General features: G+C 38.3%; 2 protein-coding genes across 7 annotated transcripts in view; one reads left to right on the plus strand and one right to left on the minus strand.

Annotated features, from left to right (window-relative positions):
• The window catches only part of wdfy1 (WD repeat and FYVE domain containing 1), a 1,176,431-nt gene that overhangs the window by 248,900 nt on the left and 899,776 nt on the right, over positions 1–27,755 (minus strand). The window lies entirely within an intron of this gene.
• masp1 (MBL associated serine protease 1) lies at positions 996–26,086 on the plus strand. 5 transcript variants are annotated; one of them, XM_007233515.4, is made up of 12 exons: positions 998–1,125; positions 2,921–3,155; positions 6,263–6,440; positions 8,808–8,939; positions 12,530–12,726; positions 15,647–15,794; positions 17,168–17,286; positions 17,390–17,468; positions 21,117–21,236; positions 21,348–21,419; positions 22,788–22,859; positions 24,529–26,086. In XM_007233515.4, exons 1-12 carry the CDS (start codon positions 1,100–1,102, stop codon positions 25,428–25,430), a joined length of 2,280 nt encoding a protein of 759 aa, XP_007233577.1. In that variant the 5' UTR covers positions 998–1,099; the 3' UTR covers positions 25,431–26,086. The 5 variants fall into 5 exon arrangements, with proteins under 5 accessions (XP_022522269.2, XP_022522270.2, XP_007233577.1 ...); XM_007233516.4 differs by having other exon boundaries at positions 22,791–22,859; XM_022666548.2 differs by having other exon boundaries at positions 996–1,125; positions 21,117–21,419.

A 27,755-nucleotide genomic window follows, 5' to 3' on the forward strand; every position in this document is an offset into this window, starting at 1 on the left:
CTGCAGCATTAGCCAGCTAATAAAAAAATATATATGTTAAAAACATAAAGTTTGATTGTGCATGTGTGTGTGTGTGCATGGGCACCCATTGCACAGTAGAGGTGGGCGGATCGATCCAAATATGGATAATATCGACACCAGCACTGGTATTGGTATTGAGCAATACTCGTGTAAAAATATTGATACTCAAGATTTTTTTTCTGCTGTGCAAGCGGATTCATCAAAGTCTACTGTCTGTGATAGTAGCGCTGCACTGCACGCCCAAACCAAAAAAAATATTTTTGTATAGTGGCTGCTCCTTTCTCAAAACATTTATATTAACAATACTGTCCCTGTATTTACTTGGTATCGATCCGAAATTCCCAGTATCGCCCACCTCTAGTGCACAGCAGTTCAGAGAGAAAGTGGATTTTACCAATTGTGCAGAATGGAAACACTGCTGTATTTACATTCTCTTAATTTTGTTATTAATATGCTTTCTAAAATTCAAATCTTTTTCACCTTATCATGCACAACATTTTATTTATTAAAAAACAAAACACAACTTAATGTTTTCACATTTAGGAGTGCTGCTGGAACACTCCTAAAGAAGTGCTTGAGCCATCCTAAAAACTGATGTCCCTGATGCAGTTAAATCTGGTGTGAAATAGACTTTGGGTCTAACAAACATGATAATGATGTATACGTGATAATAGTGTAGTAACTCCAAATTAAGTCTGAGGCTGATTTTAATAAAGTATAATTTAAGAGTTCTCCTGTAGTTGGAACTGTTGTTTGGTTGTTTTCTGACTGACTTTCTCAGCTGTAACTGGGTTAAAGCTCTGTTCTGAAAGCTCAGTCTTTAAATCTGTGTAAAGAGGTTAAATCTCACTTCACACAGCCAGAAAACCCTTCAAAATACCAGGCTGCACTTTGTGCTTTCTCTCTCTCACACACACGCACGCACACGCACGCGCGCGCTTAGGCCTCGTGGGGGTGACCGTGTCTTTTGTAAACAGTGGTGATGTGACGTGAATGGAGAGTGTATGAGCTGCTGGGTGAATGCCGTCACTCCACCATACACTTCACCACACACTCCACACACTCTTCAGCAGCTGAGATGGGGGTGAACTCGGGTCTGTTCTGGTGAGAAAACTGCTTCAGTGTCTTTATTCCTGTCTGTTTTACCTCATCTCCTCTTTCTCTGCACGGATTTGTGTGATTTATGCTGTTTTTGCGACAGGTTAAGAGTTTAGCGGCTGTTTTACAGCTGAGTGTGTGTTTCTGTAAGGCTATAAAGTTGATTTATTGTTGTGATTTATTGAACTAGTAGTCCAGTAGCTCCACAGTATCATCCTGTAGGATTTCATGAACAGATTCGCTTGTTTTATCTGTTTTATTTCGCGCAGTAATCGAAGCATAATCTGCAGTAAAGAGCGGCAATAAACGCGCTTTTGAGAGGCCTGAATTTGCGGTCTGCGCGCGCTGTGCGCTAATCTCACCAGCATGTTTAAGCAGCGCATTTTCCACTGCATTAAGCTAATATCTCAGAAGCTGCCAGATTTAGCATTGTTTTTACACAAGAGCTCCATATCAAAGCTGGAGCACTTGATTTAATCCTGCAATCACTGTTCAAAAGTTCACACGAACCAAGGTAACTTACACTACAAAAAGTATACTTATTTTACACAAAAGTTACATTAAAGTTTCCTCCTGTAAATTTAAATAAATACTGATGCCAGAAAGTTTTTAACATTTTCTTAAGCTTTAATTTTGTGATTTTATGATATTATGATAAATTAAGTTGGTGCACTATCAATAAATGTCTATTTTCTGGTCTATTTTCATACATAAAGTGCACTGGATTATAAGGGGCATTTTAAGCAACATGTAAACAAAATGTATTCTTAAAAAAAACATTTTCTATTAAAGTCAAATGAGTGTTAATCTACACAGAGTTCTCTCCTAAAAACTGTTTATTTGGGTGAGTAAAGCGCTTCAGTTTATTTACAGTAACCTTAGTTTAGCGAGGTTAGTAGCAGCGCTAGCATCAGCATTGGCCGCAGTTAGCAGTAGCGCTAGTCGTGGTTAGCAGTAGCGCTAGCCGTGGTTAGCAGTAGCACTAGCCGTGGTTAGCAGTAGCACTAGCCGTGGTTAGCAGTAGCACTAGCCATGGTTAGCAGTAGCGCTAGCCGTGGTTAGCAGTAGCACTAGCCGCGGTTAGCAGTAGTGCTAGCCGTGATGAGCAGTAGAGCTATCAGCTTAGCAGCGCTTAGCACTTGTAAATGCTGCCTGACAGCGCTACACTGAAGAACCCTCAGTGTTCCGGGGGCAACAACATTTAGCGCGTCTTTCCTTGTAGCTTGTTTTAACACGGGCTACAGTCCGATATACTCCCCTCTGAACGGTGAAAGATGTAGTGCTGCAAAACAATCATAAGTTGACATAGCTATTAGACTACCTGCCAATCTAAAATCATGTAACCAGAGGAGACACGAAATGAATGCTGGCTAGGGTCTTTTTTTTAAGATCCACTCACCTGTGAAAACTGTGCCAAAACTCAGAAAACAAAAAAAGGAGGCAGAAGTAATGAGAGATTCCACAAAAACAAAAATATATAATATATGGTAAAATAAAAATATAATTTAATATAAATAGATAGATAAGAAATAAAGTAAGCAAGTATCTTTAAAAATAAATTTAAAATATATAATAAATTGTTTTTGAATGTTATTTTGTGTAAAAATCTGTAATTCCATAATCTTACAATAACCTAACACTTTTATGTTTTTTTTGCAGACACAGTCCAATCAAACCTTTAAGATAAAAACTAATTTTGTTCATCGACAGTAGACTCCAAAAAAACAGGATTTTTATACATACAGATGTACAAATATCTCTGTTCATACAGTGTAAGAACGTTTTCCTTTGTTTTCCGCAGTGTTCTTCTGCCTGCACTGTTCTCCTGGCTGTGTGTAAGTGTTGTGGGGGCTAACATTGTGCTGCTAAATGGCAGTATGTATGGGAGTATACAGTCTCCAAATTTTCCAGAACCCTACCCGAAGGAAAGTGAGGTCCAGTGGAATATCAGCGTTCCTGATGGACACCAGATTCGCCTGTACTTTATGCACTTCGACATCGAGCCATCTTACCTGTGCGAGTACGACTATGTAAAGGTAAGTCCTGTAAAGGTGTGTAAAGGTGGGCCCTGTCTCCACCCCCTCACCACATTGTAAACAAATTGCAAAAATGATTCACAATATATAATTTAACAGACCACTGCTGTGTACCTTTTTACAATAATTATAATTCTAATTGCTAAATTTATTTCTCTTTAGAGATAATAAACAATATTCTAATAATTTTAAGGCCATTTCATGCAGCTGACATAACGGTTATATATTTTTTTTATATAAATATTTTCATACCACAATATACATAAAAATGTTATAATCCTGCAAATACCATGCAGTGAAAAACATCTAAACATATTTTAAAATGGTTTGATTTAAGGCTCAACTATAGTACCAATAAATTTAAATCTTGACCCTAGCCAGCAAGCACACCCCTGATGTTTACATCACTTTACAACACCACTGTCCAACAGTATAAAAATACCATAATCTGAAGAAGGTGAACACTTTCTGAAAGAGTGAGGTACAATTTCAGTGTTTCCAGAACCCGACTGAGCACCAGAGGGAGGTTGGCATCCACTGCTAATGTTGGCACAACAGCAGTGCAGTAGATGTTGGTGCCAGCATGGCACACTCTGCCAGAATTTCCTACTTTTTCTTGCTCATATAAACAGTAACAGTGACTTGAGCTGCGTCATTTCCCAGATTCCAAAACCCATCACTGAAGAGAAACTCTAGAGCTTTAGATATAAATGGTGTTTGAGAGTGATCTGATGTGAACTGCTCAATTTTAGAAGAGTGTTGAAAACCTGCAAACTTCTCAGTTTTAATAGATTTATTAGATTTATTAATTGACAGTTTTGAGTAATAAAATTCTTTGTGTGGATAACTTTGATTGTAACAGGTGCAGGTTTATCCCGTTAGTTATGTTAAACGTGTTTAAGAATCTGTGACCAGAAATCTTTGACCAAGAATTCTTCTGGTTCAGTCTGGGGCGGTTGTGGTTTAGTCTGAAATTGCTCTGGTTCAGTCTGAGACTATTGTGGTTTAGTCTGAAGTTGCTCTGCTTCAGCCTTTGGAAGCCTAGATCAGTCGGGGGCGCCTCTAGTTCAGTCTGTAACTGCTCTGGTTTAGTCTGTAACTGCTCTGGTTCAGTCTGTAACTGCTCTGGTTTAGACTGTAACTGCTGGTTTAGTCTGGGGAGAGTCCATTGTATCTGCTCATCGATGGTTTTGACTGAAAGGTGAAGCAGATGCCTGGGTGCCCCGCCGATGGAGTTAATAGCATTTATTCCACAGCAGCCAGTGGGCTTCCCAGACCATGGGGGGCATATTCATATTCAAATGCCCTGGTTGGTGCCACAATAACCCGCCAACTTGGTGCACTGTGGCAATGGACCGAGATCAGCTGCCAGACAACAAGAGGAGAACACAGCCCTGCCCCCACTGTGCACACACACACACACACACACACACACAGGCAAGAAGTTATTCTTCTGCCGGCTCTAACACATATTGTGAGCACACATATCCACAGAATAGTAAACAGACCACAGAAATGACAACTATTTAATGTCATGCACCCACACGCCATAGTGATAAACACTGCAATACACGTACAGCTGTTAGTCTCCGCCCTATATCTTCCCTGTCTTGGGTCTTTCATTCCCTGTATTGCTATTTGACTTTTTTTATTTTTTCTTAGGTTTATTAGGTTTAGCATGTTTCATTCAAACTTAACTTGAAATACCCATGTATTATTTAATTTTTTTAAGTATTTTTACATAACATACTACAAACATTCTTTAAATTCCAGGTCACACAGCAAAATGGGAAATGGTCCTAGTTTCTGAAATTCACAGCGTCACTGGCTTGAAGTGTTGCTAGACAGGGCAGTTTGATGACAAATTGGACTGGTTGTGTTTAAAATTGGAAGGGAAACTCATTTTGACGGGTGGAAAAAGTGCTAATACTTTATTGCCCAAAGCTGTTGGAAGAATTTGACTTAGTGTTGCAGATACTATATCTAATGTGGCAGAGACAGAGCTCGTCCTGTTGGACATGCCATCACAATTCTTTAAATGTCCTGTTTTGTAATGATTGGTCTGTGCATATTTAAATAAGTTTATTTTATTATTTTTAAAGCCATGTTGGAATAAATCCTGTAATTTTGTTAATATGCTAAATAATGGCTGTTTTTGGGTTGTTTTTTTTTTTGCATTTTTGTGGATTTGAATTGGATTTGCATTGTTGCAGTTTTTAAGGCTTCTTTAATCAGTCAAGACTTACCCTTACTCTTATGTATTTTGCTCAGTGATTGGTGTGTTTGTGTGAGTGTGTGTTTGTGTGTGTGTCTTTCTGATAGCCGTACATGATCCATCGTCCACTGACTTGTAGTGTAAACACCCAAACTAGGAGACTGATAAGAGAAATGTGTGTGTGTGTGTTTACAACCCCATTTCCAAAAAAAAGTTGGTATGCTGTCTAAAACAACATTTTCATTATTCTGAGCAAAGAACAGTTTTTTATTTACGTATTTTTAAGTGAGCTTTGGGCATTTCTGAATGTTTTTGATATGCAGCTTCTTCTCTGTTTGATCGAGCTGTAAACTATAATTGTGGATTAAAGCAGGGTGAACTGTGTTCAAAGACAGTAAGGGATTTTTTAAAAGTGTTCCTGAGCTCATGCAGTGCTATCCAATACAGAATCAGTACAGCCTGTTATTAATGCAGTGCTGCCTGAGGGCCTGAAGATCACCAGGATCCAGTACTGACAGCCTTGTTCCTTACACACAGGGATTTCTCCAGATTTCTGAATGTTCCGATCATATAATGAGTTATAGATGATGGGATATTCAACTTCTTCACTATTTTACATTTTTGTGAAATTTTTGCTTCTGACAGACTCTGTTGCGGCTGTTTTTATAAGTAACACTTACTTTCGCAACTTTTTTGTGTTGATACCATGAGTTAATTTATTTTAATGTAAATGGTAAAATGTCTCATTTTCATTATCATCTGAAATATGTTTTATGTTCTATTGTGAATGAAATATGGGTCTATGACATTTCTGTTATTTCTCATCACATTTACTCATATTTTACATAGAGTTACAACTTTTCCCTGTGTGTGTGTGTGTGTGTGTGCGCAGTTGTGCTCGGAGACTGAGGAGCTGGCGGTGTTCTGTGGCAGAGAGAGCACAGACACTGAGCGGGTTCCGGCTGATGATATCATCTATTCTCCAGGGAGCACGCTCAGTGTAGCATTCCACTCAGACTTCTCTAATGAGGAGCGCTACTCTGGATTTGAAGCACACTATAGTGCAGTAGGTAAAATTTTCACACACACTGTCACACATTTACATACAGTGGTGCTTGAAAGTTTGTGAACCCTACAATTACTACAATTAATGTGGCTTAGAACATCCTTACATTTTAAAAATAGCCTCGTTACTCCTATTTCATTACAGCTTGTTTTCATTCCGGCTTCTTATCATTCAATAAAACCCCTATGCAGATAAATCTCTCCATCCAGATAGAGTGAATCTGACTGTGATTGGTGTAAGAAGTATAAACATATACCATTCTGACACACTATTGGTTTATACTGTGATCCATCACACCTAGCCTAGTATGAAGATGATCCGTGCAGAGACTCAAGAGAATTCCAGAAAAACTCCAGTCCAACTAAACTTCTTTAATATATTTGCATTCTACTAAAATACATTCATTTTTAATGGGCATAAAAGCAGCTGAAACAGGAAACAGCCTAATGCATCCCAAATGTATCCACATTAACATTTTAATGTAAAATTACAGTCATTATGGATTTCAGAAAAATTCATTTTGGGGAGGGAGGGGTAGTGCACTATAGGACTCTGTGGTGCGGCCTAAGCTTTTGTTCTTAATGGATTTCATTCAAATTACATTTCCTTTATGTTTTTACACTTAAGTAAAAAGCTTGACTTAATAATTCAACTTCTACAGAAATATTTTAAACCCTACCATTTATACTTGCCTGAGTAATGAATGTCAGTACTTTTCACATCTTTGGATTTTCAAAAAAAGTAGATAAAAGGAGATTAAATTACCCACAGCTGTCTTTTAATAAGTTCCAGGAAAAAAACAAATACCCTCCAAACAAAAAGCAACATTAGTCCTAACAATAAAATCAATAGTAGTCATAACAACAAAAAAAGAAATAAACTGGTAATATTAAAACTAGCCAAAAAAAAAAACCCAGTAAAGAATTGACCCAGTTCTTTAAGGTGTTTCACTAGTTTATAAAATATTTCCCAGGACAAAGATGAGTAAAAAATGAAGCTAAAGTTATTATTATCCACCAGGCCGGTGTCCGTGGGGTAACTTAAATAATATTCGCTAAAATCTATATTAGAATTAATTAAAATAGATATTCCACAGGTATCCTTATGTGGTGTTGTCACAGTATTACACATTTACATTACAAATATAAATAAAAAAGTGATTTAAAATAATTACATTTGGTTATTCTGGAAAAAGATCAAATATAACATATCTGGTGAGTGTCAAAAAATGTAAACTTTTAGGATTAGCAGATCATTTGAAGGTAAAATTAGTCAGAGTCAGGTGTTTTCATTCAATGGGATAACCAATCCAGTGTAAGTGTAAGGCGAAGTCCTGTTGTATTGTATGAGGTGGAATCTATCAGTTTGATATTCACAACACGTTTCTAGCCATGTATCATAGAATGAACAAAAGAGAATTTATTTAGAGTAGATTAAGAAGAGCTGTTGTTGGTCATCAAGCTGGTTATAAAAGGTTATAAAATCATATATAAAGAGTTTGGACTCCACTAATCCACAGTCAGACAAATTCAAAGGCAGGAAATGCAGGACCAATATTACCTCAATATTCAATATTCCTCAAGAGGGTAGACCAACAAACATCAGGCCAAGAGCAAAACAAGTAATAGTCTCTGAGATCACAGAGGAACCCTGGTCATTTTGTAAGCGGTGCAGATAGCAGGGTTACAGGGAGAAAGCTGATGCTCTCCATAAAGAACATTACTACTTATCTGCAGCTTACTAAAGCTTACAACCTTAATGTTGTTTACACAATGTCTTATAGAAGGATAAGACTAGAATAGATATTTTAGTTTAAATGAGCAGTGTTATGTTTGAAGAAAGGAAAACCTTTTGTAAAACATGGTGGTGTTAGTAATATGTGTTAGTGCTGATTTGCAGTATCAGGACCAGGATGGCTGACATCAACAGAACAATGAATTCTGAATTATACAAGCAAATTCAGAAGGATTCTGTCTTGCTTCCATGAGCTGAATTCCAAGAGAATTTAAGGTCATGCAGTAAGATGGCCCTAAGCACAGAAGTGTTTCTTCCAAAGAATGGTTAAAGGAGAATAAAGTCAATGTTTTGTAATGGGGCCAAGTCAAAGTCCTAATCTTCTTATCTAGATATGTTGTGGAAGGAGCTGAAGCAGCAGTTCATGAAAGGAAATCCACCAAAAAACATTAGCTGAAGCTAATCAGATAATGGATGTCTGATTTTGTAAATTATATAGTTTTGAGAGATCTAAAGGCTTTACCTGTAATTTGGCATTTAAACTACTTTGGTGAAAAATCTGTAAATATCAATTGTTTTCAGAACCGCCTAATACGCTCTCTCATTTCCTGTTTGTTCTTTTTGTATATTTCTGTAGATATAGACGAGTGTCGGGACAGAAATGATGAAGATCTGGCCTGTGATCACTTCTGTCATAACTACATCGGTGGCTACTACTGCTCCTGCCGCTATGGGTACCAGCTCCATTCTGACAACAGAACCTGCAAAGGTACAATTGCAGAACAACCAACAAGCAAACTTAAATAGGCACTGAATTCTAAACCATATTTTTTATTTATAGCTGAAATGTGTTACTTTGAAGTCATAAAATATACCAGTCCTACCTACATTTAAAAAAAAAAAGTTTTCCTGACCTTTAAAAAAGGCTCTGTCCCTCTCAGGTTCAGACACATTGCAATATACAGATCAGTCAATCAGTAATACCACCCCCCTGCTGACGTCCAACCATCTGGGTCTCACCATTATCAGAGGCACACTGCTGCTGCTGCAGCTCAGCCAATCAGCTCTCCCTCCTTTGTTAACATTAAAATTAGTTACACAGAGTATAAATATGAGTTAATATTGTGTTGAGTTTATTACACTGCACAGAGTGGTGCCATATGCCATGTGGGACAATGTTTAAAGCAACTTTTTAAGAGTTAATTTAACACTCAATTATTCTGTGTATTATAATCCTTTAACCCTAATGTGGGGTGAATGGAGTCTTTACCAGTGTAAATATTTTGCACTTAACACTTTGTTGGTGTTAAGTTATGCCAACACCTTGGATTCTTCCTTTCCACCTTAAGTACAGCAATCCACAGTAATAGATAAATACAAACAGGAAGCTAAAGAAAAGGGTTCTTGAAGTAGGGGGGGTTTCTCCAACCTCCCCTTGTAACTCAATTCAAAGAGAAAAGGAGACACTCAAAAAAAAGGAGTAGTGGAAAAAATGGGAAAATTCTTTCACACAGTGCTGAAGTGGCATGTAAATGTTTTGCTGTTTTATTTGCAGTATTTAATGGAATTATAGTTGGACTTTTATGTAGAATATTAATACAGCAGGTGTTGTAATCAGACGAGAACACAAAGCAAAGCAAACATTCTCAGAAAGAACAAAGCTAAACTTCAGTCGGCAGAACAAAACAAACGAAGAGTTAATCCAGGAGTTTTTCTGCCTTTTGAAATTCTCACATCAACAACCAGTATTCAGTTAAAAGCTTACACACATCTTCTCATTTCATGTTTTTTGCTTAATTATAGAGTAGTAGGAATACGTCTGTGCACCCCTGATAATTGATTGATGATTTTCTTTTATAAATCATTGGTTGATCAGCAATTTTATTTAAATATATCCTATAGTACACAAACAGTTATATTTGAGAATTGAAATTAGGTTTATAGGATTTACAGAAAGTGTGCAATAAATAGTGCATGAATTTGGGCACCCCAACAGAAACATTATATCAATATTTAGTTGATCCTACTTTTGCAATAACAGCTTCTAAACACTTCCTATAGCTTCCAATGAGAGTCTGACTTCTGGTTGAAGGTAGTTTGGACCATTCTTCTTTACAAAACATTCAAAACATCTCCAGTTCAGTCAGGTTTGATGGGTTTTGATCTTGAACAGCCCACCAAATCACACCACAGATTTCCAATAATATTCAGGTCTGAGGACTGAGCTGATCATTCCAGAATGATTCCTGAGAGGATTCATTCCTCTGCATGAATGCTCTGCATGAATTTCTCATAATTGGATTCACCTGTGTAAGTAGGTCAAGGGTCATTGGGTTTACCAAACTAGTGTTTCAATAATTAATGATAAAGGTATTCAAATCATTCAAAGAATTATTGCATATTTTCTGTAAATCATATAAACGTAATTTCACTTCTCAAATATCACTGTGTTCTTCTGCTATATGATATATTTAACTGAAACTGCTAATCAAAACAAGCAAGAATTTATAAAGGAACATCATGAAATATATCAGGGGTGCCCAAACCTTTTCATAGCACTGTATGTTAGTACAGATTTTCAAGCTATATATTTCTAATACCTCACGTGCCACACCTCTTATTTTTGTCCTGTTTGATTAGGCTTAATATTTACGTGTTAGATGAAATATTTCCACAGACCACTGAATCATTTTGTATTATCTATAACTCTTTTTAATGTAAATATGAATATAAAGAGAAACATGTTAAATATTCTGAAAAGTTTTTTTTTTTTTTCAACCAAACCAGAGTAAAGGAGTTTCACTTGAAAACAGGCCTGTTTATTCTGAACTCAGAGACATTGATAAGCTGGGATTAGAGCTGGAATTCCTAACTGGAGTCAGTTGCTTTAGGAAAGTCCGGCTGTGAAGCAGATCAGCTGGGTTCAGTTGTGTAATTCAGACTGAGTATTTAACCCTGATTTACAGACGTGCACAGGAGTTAGGTAACAATAGTAGTGTATTAAGACTCGAGAACTTTGCTCTGCTTATGTGATTTTAATAAGACACTCTCCCCCTGGGTGTGAACATGCATAATAGAATTATAGCACCAATTACTGAAATGGGATACATGTATATAACCTATACTGAATATATTTACAAGTTATGGTATTGGATATGTTATAGGTTGTATGCATGAATAAAGACAAAGAGACATTCATAGAGGAATATATTTGTTTTATGCTACTGTGTGTGTGTGTGTAGTGTAACTGAGTGTGTATGTGTGTGGAGTGTGTGTGTGTGTGTGCAGTGTTTGTATAGTGTGTGTGCAGTGTGGGTTTGTATGTTTGTGTGTAGTGAGTTTGAGTGTGTCTGTTTTATGTTCACTCTTTGCCCCTTCCAGAATGCTGGTAAGTGAAAGCTGATGGGTAAATATTTAGATTTGAGCTGTCAGTGATATCAGAGCAATGCTCAGAAAAACTCAACCGTCTGACTCACAGCTCAGTATTTTTTAATTATTTAGTACATAAATAATCAAACATACTGTATTTTACTGTATTTTGATATAATGTAAATCTGACAGCTTTTACATTTTGTTAAAAATACATTACCAATATAAATTAAAATGACTTGAAACCACACTGACTCCATCAAAACTTAAGCAGGTTGTTTCCTTCTCTAACATTTTATTATAGGCTCCCTTCAAATGTAACAATAATAAAAATACATATGTGATATCTAACCATCATTATAGGCTACCACAGCAACCACTTGACACCTGAGCAGCCACCTGATACAACACAACACCACTTGAAATACAAACCACCTACCAACACCTGAACAATAGCATGTCAACTGCCTAAAATACCATAGAAATCACCACAGCCACCAACAAGATACAATGACAACAACCTAGCAACCACTTAAATACCATTGCAATCATCTGCGAAACCTTAACAACCGCTTAGCAGACACCTAGAAACCAATTACCAACATCACAGGAACCACTTACAAACACTGTAGTAAAATTACAAATACTTATGATACCCTAGCAACCACAGATTAATTCTGCATTCTGCACCCATTATTTTTGCGTTCACACTGTTAAAAATAATGCTTGTATGTGTAATGCACTGATCATCTGCCCTGATTAAAAACATATTGATGTAGTTTTAAATTAGTTAGTATTTAATTTTTTGTATGTCAAAATAATGATTATGTTTATAGAAATGCCAATTATTTACAAATGAATAAAATGTCCTTTTCTTTTCCTGCATAAATTAATAGGCAGTATTGATGTGATCTTGACAAGATTATGTTATGTAATAGGTGTATGTATTTCTGTATGGGTGTGTTTGTGTGTGTGTGTGTGTGATTACAGTGGAGTGCAGTGATAGTGTGTACACTGAGCGTTCTGGACAGTTCACCAGTGCAGATTTTCCGAAGCCGTACCCTAAAAGCTCAGACTGTCTGTACCGGATCGAGCTGGAGGACGGCTTTCTGGTCACTTTGGACTTTGATGACAGCTTTGATATAGAGGACCACCCAGAGGTTACCTGTCCATATGACCACATTAAAGTAAGGCACATCACTGCAGAAACAAACATTAAGGTCTTTTGTAATGTTCCATTTAATATCCATTAGCTTTCTATACACTGGTCAGCTGTCTATACACTGGTTGAGCCTGTAGTTCAGGATTAAAAAAAACTAGTGGTGTCAATCGATAAAAAAAATTAATCAGACTAATCACAACAATATTCTGTGATGGGGCTCCCAGTGGTCCAGCAGGCTAAACTCTTCCACTATGATCAGGAAATCCCTGGTTGGAATCCTGTTCATGTAGCTTACCATCGTCTACCAGAGCCCTGAATGAGCATAATTGACCTTTCTCTCTCTGGGGGGTTAGATGGTGGTCTTTCCCCTCATCACTCTTAGGGTGATGTGGATCAGCAGAAGGCTTCTGTGAGCTGATGTATCAGAACCGTTTCGCTGCGCTTTCCTCCGAGTGCCCTGTGATGCTACTCAGCAACAGTTCAAAAAGAGGCGGAGTCTGACTTTACATGTATCGGAGGAGATACTCCTAGTGTTGGGGCATCACAAGTGTTAGGGGGTAAGTGGGTTGGGCAATTGGCCTTGTAAATTGGGGAGAAAATGGCATAGAAACAAAAAAAAAACAATATTCTGTGATTAGCCGTGATTAATCGCATTTGTTCTTTTTAACACGCAAGTTTTTATAGTGGATATTTAAATGTAAATAAAAGAATGAATGTAAGAAATGTAAACTGCAGTTATATATATATTAGTGGTGTCAATTAAAATACTACTATATACTGTGTTCTATGTATGTGGAATCAGAAATGCATGACAAACTGAATAGAGGAAACTTTTTACTTTACTTTAAATAGTAATTTGATTCTGTGTTCCAGCTCGTATATCTGTGCAGTGTGAAGCTGCTTTAACACTCAACGCTAAAAATGGGTGCGCTGCCCTTTTAAACACAGTGTTTTCGATGGGACATGCAGTGCAGCTGCTATCAGTGAACGCTGCACACACCGTGCTCTGTGTAAACAACATGAAGCAGCAGAGACAGTGTTTGTTCATAGCAGTACATAATCCGGCAAGTATATCAGATTAAACTGTGCCTTATCTGCAGTTTAGCTCAATTGAAATAAAGTAGATGTGATAGCTGGGTCAGATCGAGACCAGATCACATTCTGTAGCCTGTAGATCACACTCTACGCTCATATGTTGCTGAAGCTGGTATCCCAGCTGTCCCATAAGTGCTCAATTAATGATAAATCTGGCAACTGTGCAGGATTGTTCTCACCCTTGTTCTCTCATTATCCTGCTGAAAAATGCCAGTTGAAAGCCCTGCCATAAGAGACAAAACATGTGGCTGCTGAATGCCCTGCACATATCCATAAACTGTTAGTGTCTCTCGTATCACTGACCATCTATCATATGCAATCACTCCCCAGATCAACACATCCGCAGTCTGTAGCAGTCTAGGTTAAACATTGGCTTAAAACAATTATGCGGCCCCTCTCATCATCTGTGAACTGGACAAAATGTATTTTTATTGGTGCATTATGCATCGTAGAGGCATGTCTAGGGTGTTATGGGGGCGCAGTACTTCAGGTGAGAACGGGGGGTGTTGCTGGCGGAATATGAAATAAAATAGCGCGTGCATCGCGTGGGGGACAAAAACTTTACAGTGTGTCCCAATTTAGGGGCTGCATCCTTCAGAGGCTGTATTCGAAGACAGATTGCGTCACAGCTGCGCAGTAATACACCGCCTCTGTGGGTCGCATCCTTCAGAGTATGCTGCCTGTGAATTGGGACACACCCCGACACGAGCTGACTCTGCACGTGAGGCGCAATATTTTGACGGCACCCCCGATGAAGCCAGACGGCACCCCAGGGTGCCGCGGCACCCTGGTTGAGAAACACTGGGTTATGTTACAAAACCTAAACCTCTACACTTCTGCAGCTCCCAAGACTTGGCTTGATTGGTTTGAATCAGGTATGTTAATGGTTTTATCTTTAATTGGCAGATTGGCTTAAGTTGGCAGTAAACTTTAGGTTCCACATTACATTGTATTAACTACCCTGAGGCTAAATATTGCACTGTATTCAGAGAGCTAATTGCTCCATTCGAGGATGAGGTTGATGGAGTTTATAAAAGGAAAATGAAAATAAAGGAAAAAGATAGGGGTTATTGGTGTTGTAGCAAAGTCATTCACATCTGTGTTGATGGAATTTATTACTGGCCTGTCAGAAGTACCTGAAAGATCTGGTCAGTGATTGTGTTTGCGATGCTGATACAATACTTCGAATTTAGTACAGATACCCAAACGATACTTTTTGTCAATACCTTTTTCTAAATTGTAACCAAAAATACAAAAAACTAAAATTATTTGCACACATTGCATATTTTTGGATCTTGTTGGAACAAACAGTAAGTCACTTTATTAAGAACAAAAATCACTGCTTGTGTTTAAATGCATGTTAGCAAGAGACAGCAGGAGTTAGCGAGAGACAGCGCAAGTAAGAAAAAGAATGAAAGAGGCAGCTCAATTAGTGAAAGGCAGTACGAGGTACCGAGAGACAGCGTGCGAGAGAGAGAGACAGCGAGTGAGAAAGAGGCAGAGCGAGTTATTGAGAGGCAGGTCGAGTTACAGAGAGACAGGTCGAGTTACAGAGAGACAGGGTGAGTTTCAGAGAGACGGCTTGAGTGAGAGAAACACAGCAAGTCAGAAAGAGGCAGCACGAGTTAGTGAGAGGCAGCGCAAGTGAGAGAAAGGCAGCGAGTGAGCGAGAGACAGCACGAGTTAGTGAGAGAGAGAGACAGGGTGCTTGTTTCACCGATAGGGAAATTTAAGATCCATTTATCCCAGTATTTTATAGAATTGAACGGCTCATTATAAACTGCAACATGAATGTAAGTCTTTCCTTTGGTAATAAACATGTTTTTGATGATGTTAGTGGTTCTGTTCAGATTCAGGCAGGAGAACGAGAGTTTGGCCCGTTCTGTGGGGATCGCTCCCCTGGCAGGATCCAGACAGGAAGTAACATTGTGAGCATCCTGTTCCACAGTGATAACTCAGGAGAGAACCTGGGCTGGAAGCTCACCTACACTGCTACAGGTAAGAGCAATTTTATGATTTTATAATGTAATCTTATTCTCTAACAGATCTAGTTTTTCAGGTGTCCTTCCTTTCAGGCGCTCGTTTCTGTGGGCTATTTGTCTATTTTTTTTGGTTGCTCTGTTCTGGAGCACTTTGGGAGGTACCTGCCTGATGTTTTAAAGATGCTCTCACCCAGGTTTCTAGCCCTACGGTTTCAAACCTTTTTTATATCTTGCCTTTCTCTTAACCTACCATAAAATGTTTCATGGCCCACACAAAAGTTGTATCCATCTTTTCAGATCTAGAGAAATCCAGCACAGCAATCAATTTGCCTCAAGATTGTTTGTTGTGAAAAATCCTTTTTTAACCATGTATTCATAATGTTCAGACATAAATCTGAATGTTTCACTCAGACTTGCAATAATTTTAGCAGAACTTGCTTACTAATTCACCAGCTAGCTTTGTTGGTCGTGTAAAGACACTATGGATCCTACTTTTGCAGAAATAACAGCCTCTAAATGCTTCATATAGCTTCCAACAAGAGCTTCTGGCTTCTGGTTGAGGGTATTTTGGACCATTCTTCTTTAAAAAACATCTCCAGTCGTCCAAATGTGCTTTAGCCTAACTCAAGCAACTCTGTTTGTGGCGTGTGCACAGAAAAGACTTCTTCTGCATTTCTCTCCCATACAGCCTCTTCCTGTGTAAAGTGCACTGAATAGCTGAACGATGCACAGTGACTTCATCTGCAGTAAGATGATATTGTAGGTCTTTGGAGCTGCTCTGTGGGTTGACTATGACTGTTCTTATCATCCTTCTCCTCTGATTATCTGAGATTTTTCTTGTTCTGCCACTTCGAGTCTTAACTGGAACTGTGCCTGTGGTTCCATTTCCTCACCATGTTCCTCACAGTGGAAACTGACAGCTGAAATCTCTGAGATTTGAGCTTTTTATATCCTTCCTCTAAACCATGATGTTAAACAGTCTTTGTTTTCAGGTCATTTGAGAGTTTTGTTTTGAGGCTCCCATGTTACTTCTCTTCAGAGAAGATGCAAAGAGGAGAAAAACTTGCAATTGGCTTCTTAACCTTTTCTGGTATTCTGATAACTAGTGCTTAAGGTATTCAAATCATTGAAACAACAAGGGTTCTCGTAATTATACACTTGCCTAATTTTGTATAAAGAATTATTGCATATTTTTTGTAACTCTTATAAACTTAATTTCACCTCTCAAATATCACTGTGCTCTTCTGCTATATTATATATTTAACTGAAATTGTTGATCTGAATAACCAACGATTTATAAAGGAAAATCATGAAATTTATCAGGGGTACCCAAACCTTTCTGTTTTCTGCTGAAGCTGTGAGTGGAACTTGAATGTCTTTTCTCTACAGGCAGTGAATGTCCAGTACCGGTGGTGCCCCTGAATGGTCATTTTGAGTCATTGCAGTCTCAGTATTTCTTCAAAGAGCACATCACAGTGACTTGTGACCCTGGATACTCGCTACAGAAGGTACTGAAACAGATTGACACTGATACACACAATGGCGGTCCCAGCTTATTTACTACTTTCTTTTGCTGTTGTTTCTCATTCGACTCACCTGATTGTTGGTAAGGATGGAGAGGAGTTTGAGCATTATCAGCTGGAGTGTCAGACAGATGGAACCTGGAGCAGCAGTTTGCCTCTGTGTAAAAGTAAGTCTCATTATGTGTCTTGTGTATATACTACTGGTCAAAAGAGTTTAAAATCCCTATCTTTATTTTGCTTCTGTTAACATTTGAACAAACAGCGCAGGTTTAATTAATAATCTGTATTAGTACAAAATCTAGTGGCATGAACGGTTACAGTAAACAGGGGTTTAAAATAAAATGAGAATTGAAAAATAAATAAATTGTTTTAAAGTAGGGTTTCCTTTTTAGAGTCATTTATTGAGATACACGTGTATTAAGCTTTGAATGTCCAAATAGTTGCTTACAAACCCTCTTATAGTAACAGTCTGTTTTACTATATTCCCTTTTGCGCCATTTATACAACACTTCACATTTATTATAATAACTAGAAAAACACAAATAACACAGAAACACAGATCAGAGCTCAATCTTAGGGTGCTTTCACACCTGCCTCATTTGGTCCGGACTTTCAGACTTTTTTAGTTTGGTCCAAATCAAAGTAGCAGGTGTGAAAGGGGCCGCGAACCACGGTCCGGACCAAAGGAACAGATTTTGGTCCGACCAAGAGAGGTGATCTCGGTCCGGATCTTCTGAACCATGGTCCGGTTCACCTGCAGTGTGAAAGCGCTTTTCTGGATGGTTTGAACTTTCAGACCAATTACAGGAAGCTGAGCAGCGTTCCTCAACAACGGCAGCAAAAGAAGAAAAATAACCGCCTTTTCCTCCTTATCTGTCGCCGGCTATACAGTTGCTTCAGGACAAGCACGTTTGTTTGGCGAATTTGAACTAACCTAGAGTACTGTGCCTGAGGTTGCTGCTGCTGGTATAAAAACACAATAGCAGCACTACTATGGAGACGAAATGAACCTGTTCATTAATTTTATCCTTATCCTGGAAAGGCTTTTCACCAAATGAACCACCTGCTGAATTCAACACGCAAAAATCAGTCGCATGTCCTTCTAAAACCAATCAAGAGTTAAGTTAAGAAAAACGCATCGATACGTGAGTGATGATGAAAGGAGTATCACACAGAGGTCTTTGGTGCGCTCCATAAACTGCAGTGTGAAAACAAAAATAAGCGTATCAAATATATACAATGTAGCAAACACATGAAGCTTGGTTCGAACCACGGTCCGGACTTTCAGGTGTGAAAGCACCCTAACTCTCAACAGTGGAGTCTACTCTTCAGTTTTTTTGGAATGCACCAGTGACAGTGTGCTGCCAGGTCTTTGTATCTGATGGCTAATAAGAACCCGTACTACTCTCACCTGAAACTAGTGCAGGTACTTAACTAAATTGTTTGATGCAAAAACAATTTAATACCACACCTTACAGACTAAAATATCTCCAAACAAACAACATTTTAGTTAAATCAATTTTATTGCTGACAATTTTATTGAGATGCAGATTTCATTGTACAGCAGGACTTGGCACACTGCCCACACTGCCAAAAGTACTAATTGGTCTTAAATTAAACTTTTCTGAGATGCTGACTTTTAGGTTTCATCAGCTGTAAGCCATAATCATCAACAATAAAATAAATAAACACGTAAAATAGATCACTCTGTATGCAATACATCTGTATAATATAGGAGTTTCACATTTTGAACTGAAAAAATGAAATAAAATTACTTATTTTTGTAAAGTGTTTTTTTAAGAAGCACCAGTTTGTACTCAAACAAACTGAGTGCAAATTGTTACTTTAAATGTATTAAGGTGACTCTATATGTTGCTTTTTTCAGTGCAAGAGCATAAGTTAAGCTGCAAAATAATCACATTTCTTTTTAACAACAATTATTTACATCTTTACTCTAAAGATTCCATTGATTTCTGTTATATGCAGATACAGAGGAGCTTCAGGCTGACACGTAGGGTATCAGTTGTAGTTTTTCTTTCTCACTCTTTTCTCCTTTTCTTTATTTTTTCACACCATTTTTCCTCCCTTTTTTGCTTCTGTTCTTTTTGTTTCTCTCTACCAGAAAAGGAATCTCAGAGGAGCCGCCGTTCCATAGAGAGTGTTCCAACAGATCCAGTTCTGTATTAGTGATATGTGGGAACAGTGTGGGGCGTAATGTTTGAATGTTTGATTCTGACCATGTAAATGCGCATTTGTAAAACAGTAAATTCCATTACTGACCACAGTTTATTTTTCTGGACTGTTCATTTAAATTAGTTAAATTAGTTTTAGTCACATTTATTGATGTAATTAGTCTACTTTAATGACTAAAAGACAATAGAGCTGAATTCTAAAATAATGCTAAAATTAGAAGTTCTATTCAGAAGGCATGAAAGTGGTTTGAGTGTAAGCTCTGTCTCCCTCTGCTGGCAACTGAATTTTGAAGTGTTTGTCTACTGCCTTTAAAGCCAACACTTTTCTGCACTAATTTGCTTAAATGTGATGTACATGTGTAAAATATTAGTTCTTAGTTATTATTAGGCTTAGAACTTGAATACAGCAGACATGCATAGATCCTCAGGCAGAACAAACTGCAAACCAATACACTGCTCATGGACAGAAGAACCATTAGGAGGAATGGAGGTACAGTTTACTCTGATTCTGGTCATGGGTACATTATTACTAAATACAAATTAAAATACTAAATACAAATCACTTCCACAATCATTTTAATATTCACCAATTAGACTAATTTCAGAATACATCAGTTTGAATTATTTCATTCCTAATAATTTCATATCCATCAATTAGATTAATTAAATCCTAATTACTTCTCAATCCATCAATTAGATTCATTAATTTCTAATTATTTCTCTATCCATCCATTTAAATTATTTCATTCTTAATTATTACTGTATCCATAATTTTTTCCATCAATAATTTTATTTTGCAAAAGATTTTGATATCAGACGATTATATTAATTTAACAGACCTCTGTAATTGAGATAATTGTGTAGTTGGCGTCATGCCCAACAACTCAGCCAGTTTACATCGCTTTGCATGTAGACACCAATTTTGAATTCTAAGGTTGTAATAAGTCACAAAGAATTAAAGAGTGGTTAATGAACTAAAATTTCCAGTCCTTGTTTCTACAGTTCCTGTCCATCTTATCAGCTCCACACACCATACAGGACATTTTGTAGTTCTATTGGAGTAATAACAGACTGTAGTCCTGTATCTGTATACTTTATTAGTATCCTCCTTTCACCCTGTCCCTCAATATTTAGAAGAGAAAACCACCTTAGAGCAGCTTTTATTATTATTTGTGTTGTGGATTATTTATTCTCAGCACTGCAGTGATGAGCACTGATTAGCATGGTGGTGGTGTATGAGGTGTTAGTGTGTGTTGAGCTGGTACAGTGAGTGGAGTGAGTGGAGTTAATAATAACAGATACAGGACTACAGTCTGTAATTATAAAAATACACCTATGGTCAGTGGAGATGATTGGATGGACAGTGTAGAAACAAGGAGAGGATTATAATGGTATGGCTGATGAGTGTTATTCCACAGACTGAGTGCAATTAACTAAAAAAATGTTAATCTTTTCATTTTGTAATCATGTAAGTACTAATTGATTAGAAACATTTTAATCTTCTCATCTATTAAGTTTTTAATGTTGACAAAAAAACCTTAACATTTGTTTCTTAAACTATATGTTTAAGGATATTTAATGTATGAAATATGTTCTGTATCTCTCTCTCTCTCTCTTTCTCAGTGGTGGACTGTGGTCTGGTAAACGTATCTGTAGGAGAGGTGGTGTATCAGAACTCCAGTAACAGTACCATGTTTGGGTCCAGCATTATATTCAGCTGCAGGAGTTCTCCTACAGAAAACAGTATGGCCAAGTTTCATAAGTTTCATATAATCTTATATTTTTTGTTCTGTCCTTTCTGGTCCTCTCAGTGTCTGTTGTGTGTGTGTGTGTGTGTGTGTGTGTTTAACGAAGGCACGTACACCTGTGCTCAGACTGGTCTGTGGGTGAGAGAGGATGGAGCCACACTGCCTTCATGTCAGACAGGTATAACCTTTTCCCAGTTACTGCACCTGCCTTGGGATTAATGGTGTTTTTATGCCTATAGTTGTTTTTCTTTAATGCTGCACTCTACAACATTTATCTCGATTAATCTACTGAAAATCATAATTAATGTACTGTATTTTCCGCACTATAAGGCACACCTTATTGTGGTGCGCACTATCAATAAACGTCTATTTTCTGGTCTGTTTTTAAATTATGCGACACAAGTAAGGAACAGGGGTGTTGCCATGTTTTCCTTCTACTTCAGCAGGTCTGAGAACTAAACTGAAACTCTTGTTATATAACGCTGTACTTCAGTGGAGTGGCGTTACTGCTCCTTACAACCTTGTCTTCCTCTTAAAGGCACAGTATGCAACATTTTTCAGTTAATTAATGCAAACATACTGTTGATGATTAAATGAATCATTACAAGACAAGTAAAGATTTTCTCTGCCGCTCTTGTGGTCAGAAGCCCTCGGCCCGCACCCATCAGCTCACAAGTCTCTGGCATTGTGAGAGTCAGTCTGACTTTAGATTAAATACTAGGAACATGCCCCCAGCAGAGCAGCAGAAAGGCAGGCCAGATACTAGTGTTTATAAAATCATAATGGCGATAGCTGTAGACTTGTAGGTTTATCATGACGGAGCAGCAAGAAAACAGTGAAAGCCCATGCAGAAACAGTGAGAAACAGGAGAAGAACGTCGTTTGGGGTAATAGCTATAGCCTTTCCATCGCTTTCCATAAGCAAGGTTCAGTCGATTTTTGTCTATTTACTTTATTAGAAAAATAGTCTATTATTTGGTGCACATTTGGTTTAAAGTGAGTTTTACAATGAGCTGCATAAATCAAATACCCTTTACTTGCAGTGCAGTTTTAATAATTATATTTAAATGTTAGACTAATATAAATATAAAACGGCTAATAAAAACATTAGATTACGCATAGAGCAACGCCTAAAACTTCCACACTTTAGATGCCCACAGGAAAGAAATCCATGGCTGTCCTGAACCTCACACTTAAATACTTCAGTCAATGCATTAATAAATGCAACTTTAATGGTGGTACCATATTTTCAGCTCAATATTTAGTTTGGTAGTGTGCAGTTGGGAACACCTCAGTCTTCACCATTGACCCTTATCATTGCAGCTGATCAAGTGGACAGTGAGTGTAGTAACAAGCAGGTGGTGTTAAAGTTCTGACTGCACTGTGTATATCTCTGTTCTTTATCTGGGACTGTCTGTCTGAGTTTTGTATGTGTATGTAATATCTGTGTTATGTGTGTGTTATGTGTCTGGATGTTCTGTCTGTGTTGTGTCTCTGGAGGAGCTTATCTCCATAGTTAAACTGAGACCATTGGTTTCTGTGTTTAGCAGATGTGGGAAATGCCACACAGCCCCAACCTGAACCTCAGCAGCTCAGCCCAACGGCCAGGACACAGCCTGGTAAGAGAAAAGCTCAGTTTGAGTGAGTTTCAGCATGGAGTTGAAGAGTTCAGCCCCCTTTAGCATTGTAAGCCCTAATGCATATTACCAGTCATAAATTTAAGAACACTCCCCATTATTTTATCAGTCCTAAATAGTACTTTTCTTATTATACCATTTTAGCAAATTGCTTACTTCCACTCCAACCTTTAAACCTGCAGACCCAGGTCTTCTCTTTACAGCTGAAACTAAAGCTGTTTTCAGAATGGTTTACTCATTTACAACTTCACTGTTCACTATATAGGATTTACTCTTTAATGAACTTATGAACAGCTAAATGTTATGGGAGAGTGGGGTGATTTGTGCCAGTTTTTACTTAAAGTGACTTTAAAGTGAGACCATGACAGTAATGCCTCAAACTAATATATGTACATATATTTCAGGATGTACTGCATCCCTGGAAACAGTCACTTTGGATCTGATATATAGTATTTACGAAATACAGCTTTTTGTAAAAAGGTCTTGTGGCACAACTTGCCCTCAGTGCCTTTGGAGAGAATACATTGGGGTAAATTGTGCCATTAATTACTAAAGTAAAAAGTAAAACAGTATATATTGATCTCAGTTACTTTACATCAAAGGTAAATTTGAGCACACCAAAAAGTCACACACATGAGCACACCAAAGGTCAATTTTCTAAAACAAGACCTAGCAACCCAATCACGTCCTAGCAAATGTTTATTAGCATAATTACCATATCTCTTCATTTGTCCCTTATTGATCCATTGCATTTTACATTCACATTTGCATAAGTTGCAGCTATACGCTTTAAATAAGTAACCAATTTTGCTTATCTGTGAACTATCTGCATTGTGGTAACTGATAATGAGAAGTTCCTGGGGAAATAATCATTAATGCTAATTATATTACTCATTAATATTACTAATATTTCTTAATAAATGCAACCTAACCCAACCTGCTTTTTCCTCTCTGATCAAGCTGACATGAATATCGATGTCTGTGATAATGTCTTTGTGCATAAAAATTGGGCATAAAAATTTTTGGTCTAAAATTTAGAATGTCACCGTTTTAGTGATAAAATGTAAAAATACATTGTACAATTACAAACAAATAATATATTTATAAGTGGGAGTGAGTTGTGCAATTGGCACAACTTACCCCGGGCCCTTTGGCACAAATTACCCCAACCCCACTATGTTGAAGAAAAAAAAAAAAGCATCATCCAGTAATTTTGGGCTAACATCATGCTAGCTGTATAGACTCATAGTGTAGCTTACCAAAGCTGTGATATTTTTTCAAACTTGTCTATAACTGTTCAGACACAACAATCAAAAATCTTTGATCATAGAAATTTTACTTTGAAAGGAAAACAACAGTTTTTGAACCTAAATGTGCTTACCTCTCATGCAATGAGGCTCTATTCTTTGCAGGATACGTAAAATGGCTGACTTTTTAAAAATGTGTGGTCACATACCTAATTTCCTCTGTGGTTCCCTAGAAACAGGGGGTGACACAACTTCCCCACTGGCACAAATCACCCCACTTTCCCCTAAACATCTTTGTTTGTGCTGCTCTGAGAATGTCTGACATCACCACCGATGATGAAAATGTAGTGAATGTGTGTACAGCACACTGATGTTACTTGTGTGTGTGTGTGTATTTTTTTAAGCATGTGGCGAGTCAACCAGGCCCTTCCCATCCCAGCAGAAGCGGATCGTGGGTGGACGGACGGCACCTCCTGGTCTTTTCCCCTGGCAGGTTCTTCTCACTGTGGAGGACACTTACCGGGTCCCTGAGGTGCAGCGGTTCGGTAGTGGCGCGCTCCTATCCCCGTCCTGGGTCATCACAGCTGCCCACGTTCTCCGCTCTCAGCGCAGGGACTCGTCCATCGTGCCCGTTGCCGCTGAACACGTACACACCACCTTGGGACTGACGAACATCCGCGAGAAACATCTGGGGGTCAATCGCTCAGTGGAGAGGCTCATCCTGCACCCACGCTTCAACCCGCGCAACTATGACAACGACATCGCCCTGATCAGACTCAGCCAGGAGGTGGCGCTAAACCAGCTGGTGAGGCCCGTATGCCTTCCTCCACCGTGGGTCAGAGGTCATGCTCCGACTCCCGTCACTAACATGCTGGGTGTGGTGGCGGGATGGGGGATCAATGCAGCCAATACCTCTGACTCAAACAGCGGCCTGACCTCTGACCCTGGCGCCATGTCCGAGGTCCTGCAGTACGTGAAGCTGCCAGTGGTGGCGCAGGACGAGTGTGAGGCCAGCTATGCCTCGCGCTCAGTTGTATATAACATTACCGACAACATGTTCTGCGCTGGATTCTTTGAAGGAGGTCAGGACACCTGTTTAGGAGACAGTGGGGGGGCATTCGTGACTGAGGACCCCCACAGCGGGAGATGGGTGGTGCATGGGCTTGTGTCCTGGGGTGGGCCTGAGGAGTGCGGGAGTCAGAGGGTGTATGGGGTGTACACTAGAGTGGCCAACTACGCCCGCTGGCTGCACACACAGATGGACACTGACAGTGCTCAGGTGGTGAGGGAAGGAGGTGCGGAGTGAGACTTTCTTTCACACTTGTACACTTGTACGCAAATCAGAAAAAGTTGGTACAGTACAATGACTCAGAATCGTACCCTGCGCAAGGTGCGTCGTGCTGCTCATTGCTATCTTACACACCGTCAACGCTCTCTTCCCCTGCATCATTTAAATACCAAAGACGCTTATGAAGATATCTACACCAAAGAGCGTGTTGGTCTGGAAATGAAGTGTGTTCAAGGAAATTTCTGGCTTATTGCTATCATATTTCTATCCTGGCAGTGGAAACACAGGTGCGCCACAGTCTGATTTGGACCCTGAGAACAGTCAATCATCAGCAGTGCACAAATACAACGTTACATCAACAATAAACAGGTATATAAACTAAAATAACATTGCTGTTCCTGAAAAATGACCAGCTCACACACCTTCACAAAGTGAACGAGCAGGTCTGTTTTCTCTGCTGAGAAGTGTTGGACATGTCCAGGTAGCTGCACTGTTAAAATACCAATCCACCAATCATTATGTTGTCCTGTTCATCCTGCAAACATGTCTTAAGCTGTGCAAAAGTACAAGAGTGCCGTTGTTAGATTTTTTGTTGCAAAATTCTACACACATATTTTATACAGGGAACAGGTCAGCACTGCAGTCAGGGCAGTTCTTTGTTATGTGTGCAGTATGTGGTTTTGCTTTGTCTTGCTGAACAATGCAATCTGTAATCTTGAATGCAATATACAGTATCTCACAAAAGTAAGTACACCACTTACATTTTTGTTAATATTTTATTAGACCTTTTTATAAAGATATGACACGTTGATACAATGTAAAGTAGTCAGTGTACAGCTTCTATAACAGTGTAAATTTGCTGTGCCCTCAAAAAACTCAACACATAGGCATACATGTTTAAACCACTGGCAACAAAAGTGAATACACATCCTCCTTCTCTCCTCTGCTGGTGGATGTTAGAAACCTTGCCCTCCTCCACCTTCCATGTGAAGATGCCCCAAAGATGCTCAATTGGGTTTAGTTCTAGAGACATACTTGCCCTGTGTTCTTAGCTTCCTCAGCAAAGCAGTTTCATCTTGGGAGTCTGTTTGGAGTCGTCATCATGTTGGAAAACTGCTGTATGGTCATTGTACTGTATCTCAGTTTTAGGGTGTTAGCAAGTTTCTTATAGCCTAGGCCATCTTTATATAGAGCAACAGTTTTTGTTTTTGTTTCCAGTGGCCAGTATAAGAGAATCATACCCAAAACAGTAAATTATCGCCCAGCTCTACTTTCCACTGTATCAAAGTGTCATGAAAATATATAATAATCTATTCACAAAAATATGAGGGGTGTACCTGCTGTTGTATGGAATAACATTGCCATCTCAGTTTTTAGAGTATGTTGTAGACCTAAGAAACTCTGTGATTTTGTATGTGCATTTTCCATACTATATTATATATAGCTAATATACTATATTATACTATATTAGCATTATAATGGGTCATAATTATATAAGTTTTGTTATATTGTCATAGTTTGTAAAATTTCTATCCTACAAATGGAAGCATCAATGGTCATCAAAAGCAAGTCCCACATTACTGCTGGAAGTAACATATTTTTTATGTAATGAATAATTATACTCATTATTCGTTTGCTTAGTAGTTTATGCAGTTTAGCCACTTCTGTGCATTTATTTTTTTGCTACAGTTATACAGAACATTGTGTAGACCTTCCTTTGAATACTCTTTATAGCCTTTTATATCATGTATTCTACTCTTAAGACTCCAGTGACTAACCACTGTTGCTCACCAGATATAAGCTGTGAATTATGACTGTTATCAGATAATGCACTTATAACTTGTAATATGCACTCCTTTTATACCATATATGATAACAAACCTGTTTATATTGTTGATCTAATGTAATTAAAATTATAAAAAAAATATAGTTTGTCTTAATTTGGTATTGGCTCTAAATGTTCCTGAGTCTTCTTTCTGTTTTTCTTTTTCTCTTTGTTCTTTTTTGAGATGGTGCCACAGAAAAGTACTTTGTCCTTCTCCTTCTAGACTGATTCTTCTGATTCTCCATTAGTGTGTAATCAGTAGTGTTAATGGTCTTATGTGCCTGTATGCACACCCAGCAACATTTAGAAGGGTGAGATAGTGATGGTGTCCTGGGGGATGACCTACCAGACCTACTTAGATCAGACCAGATAGACCTGAAAATAGATGTGTATTGATGTTGCGCCTTATAGTGCGAAAAAACGGTAACTGAAAACCTCTGGGACTTGATGTGTCAGTGCACCTCACAATGCCAAGTCACACGACAGACCGTCCACTGATTCCCTGATCTACGTAGGTC

Source organism: Astyanax mexicanus, chromosome 18 (genome assembly GCF_023375975.1).
Source record: "Astyanax mexicanus isolate ESR-SI-001 chromosome 18, AstMex3_surface, whole genome shotgun sequence".
Taxonomy (NCBI): domain Eukaryota; kingdom Metazoa; phylum Chordata; class Actinopteri; order Characiformes; family Acestrorhamphidae; genus Astyanax; species Astyanax mexicanus.

Excerpts from the sequence above, each read along its gene's own strand:
- masp1 (XM_022666548.2), top strand. The coding sequence starts at position 1,100 with ATGGGGGTGAACTCGGGTCTGTTCTG. Across the intron at positions 6,441-8,807 it reads AGCACACTATAGTGCAGTAG|ATATAGACGAGTGTCGGGAC; the intron begins GTAAAATTTTCA and ends ATATTTCTGTAG. Across the intron at positions 15,795-17,167 it reads GCTCACCTACACTGCTACAG|GCAGTGAATGTCCAGTACCG; the intron begins GTAAGAGCAATT and ends TTTTCTCTACAG.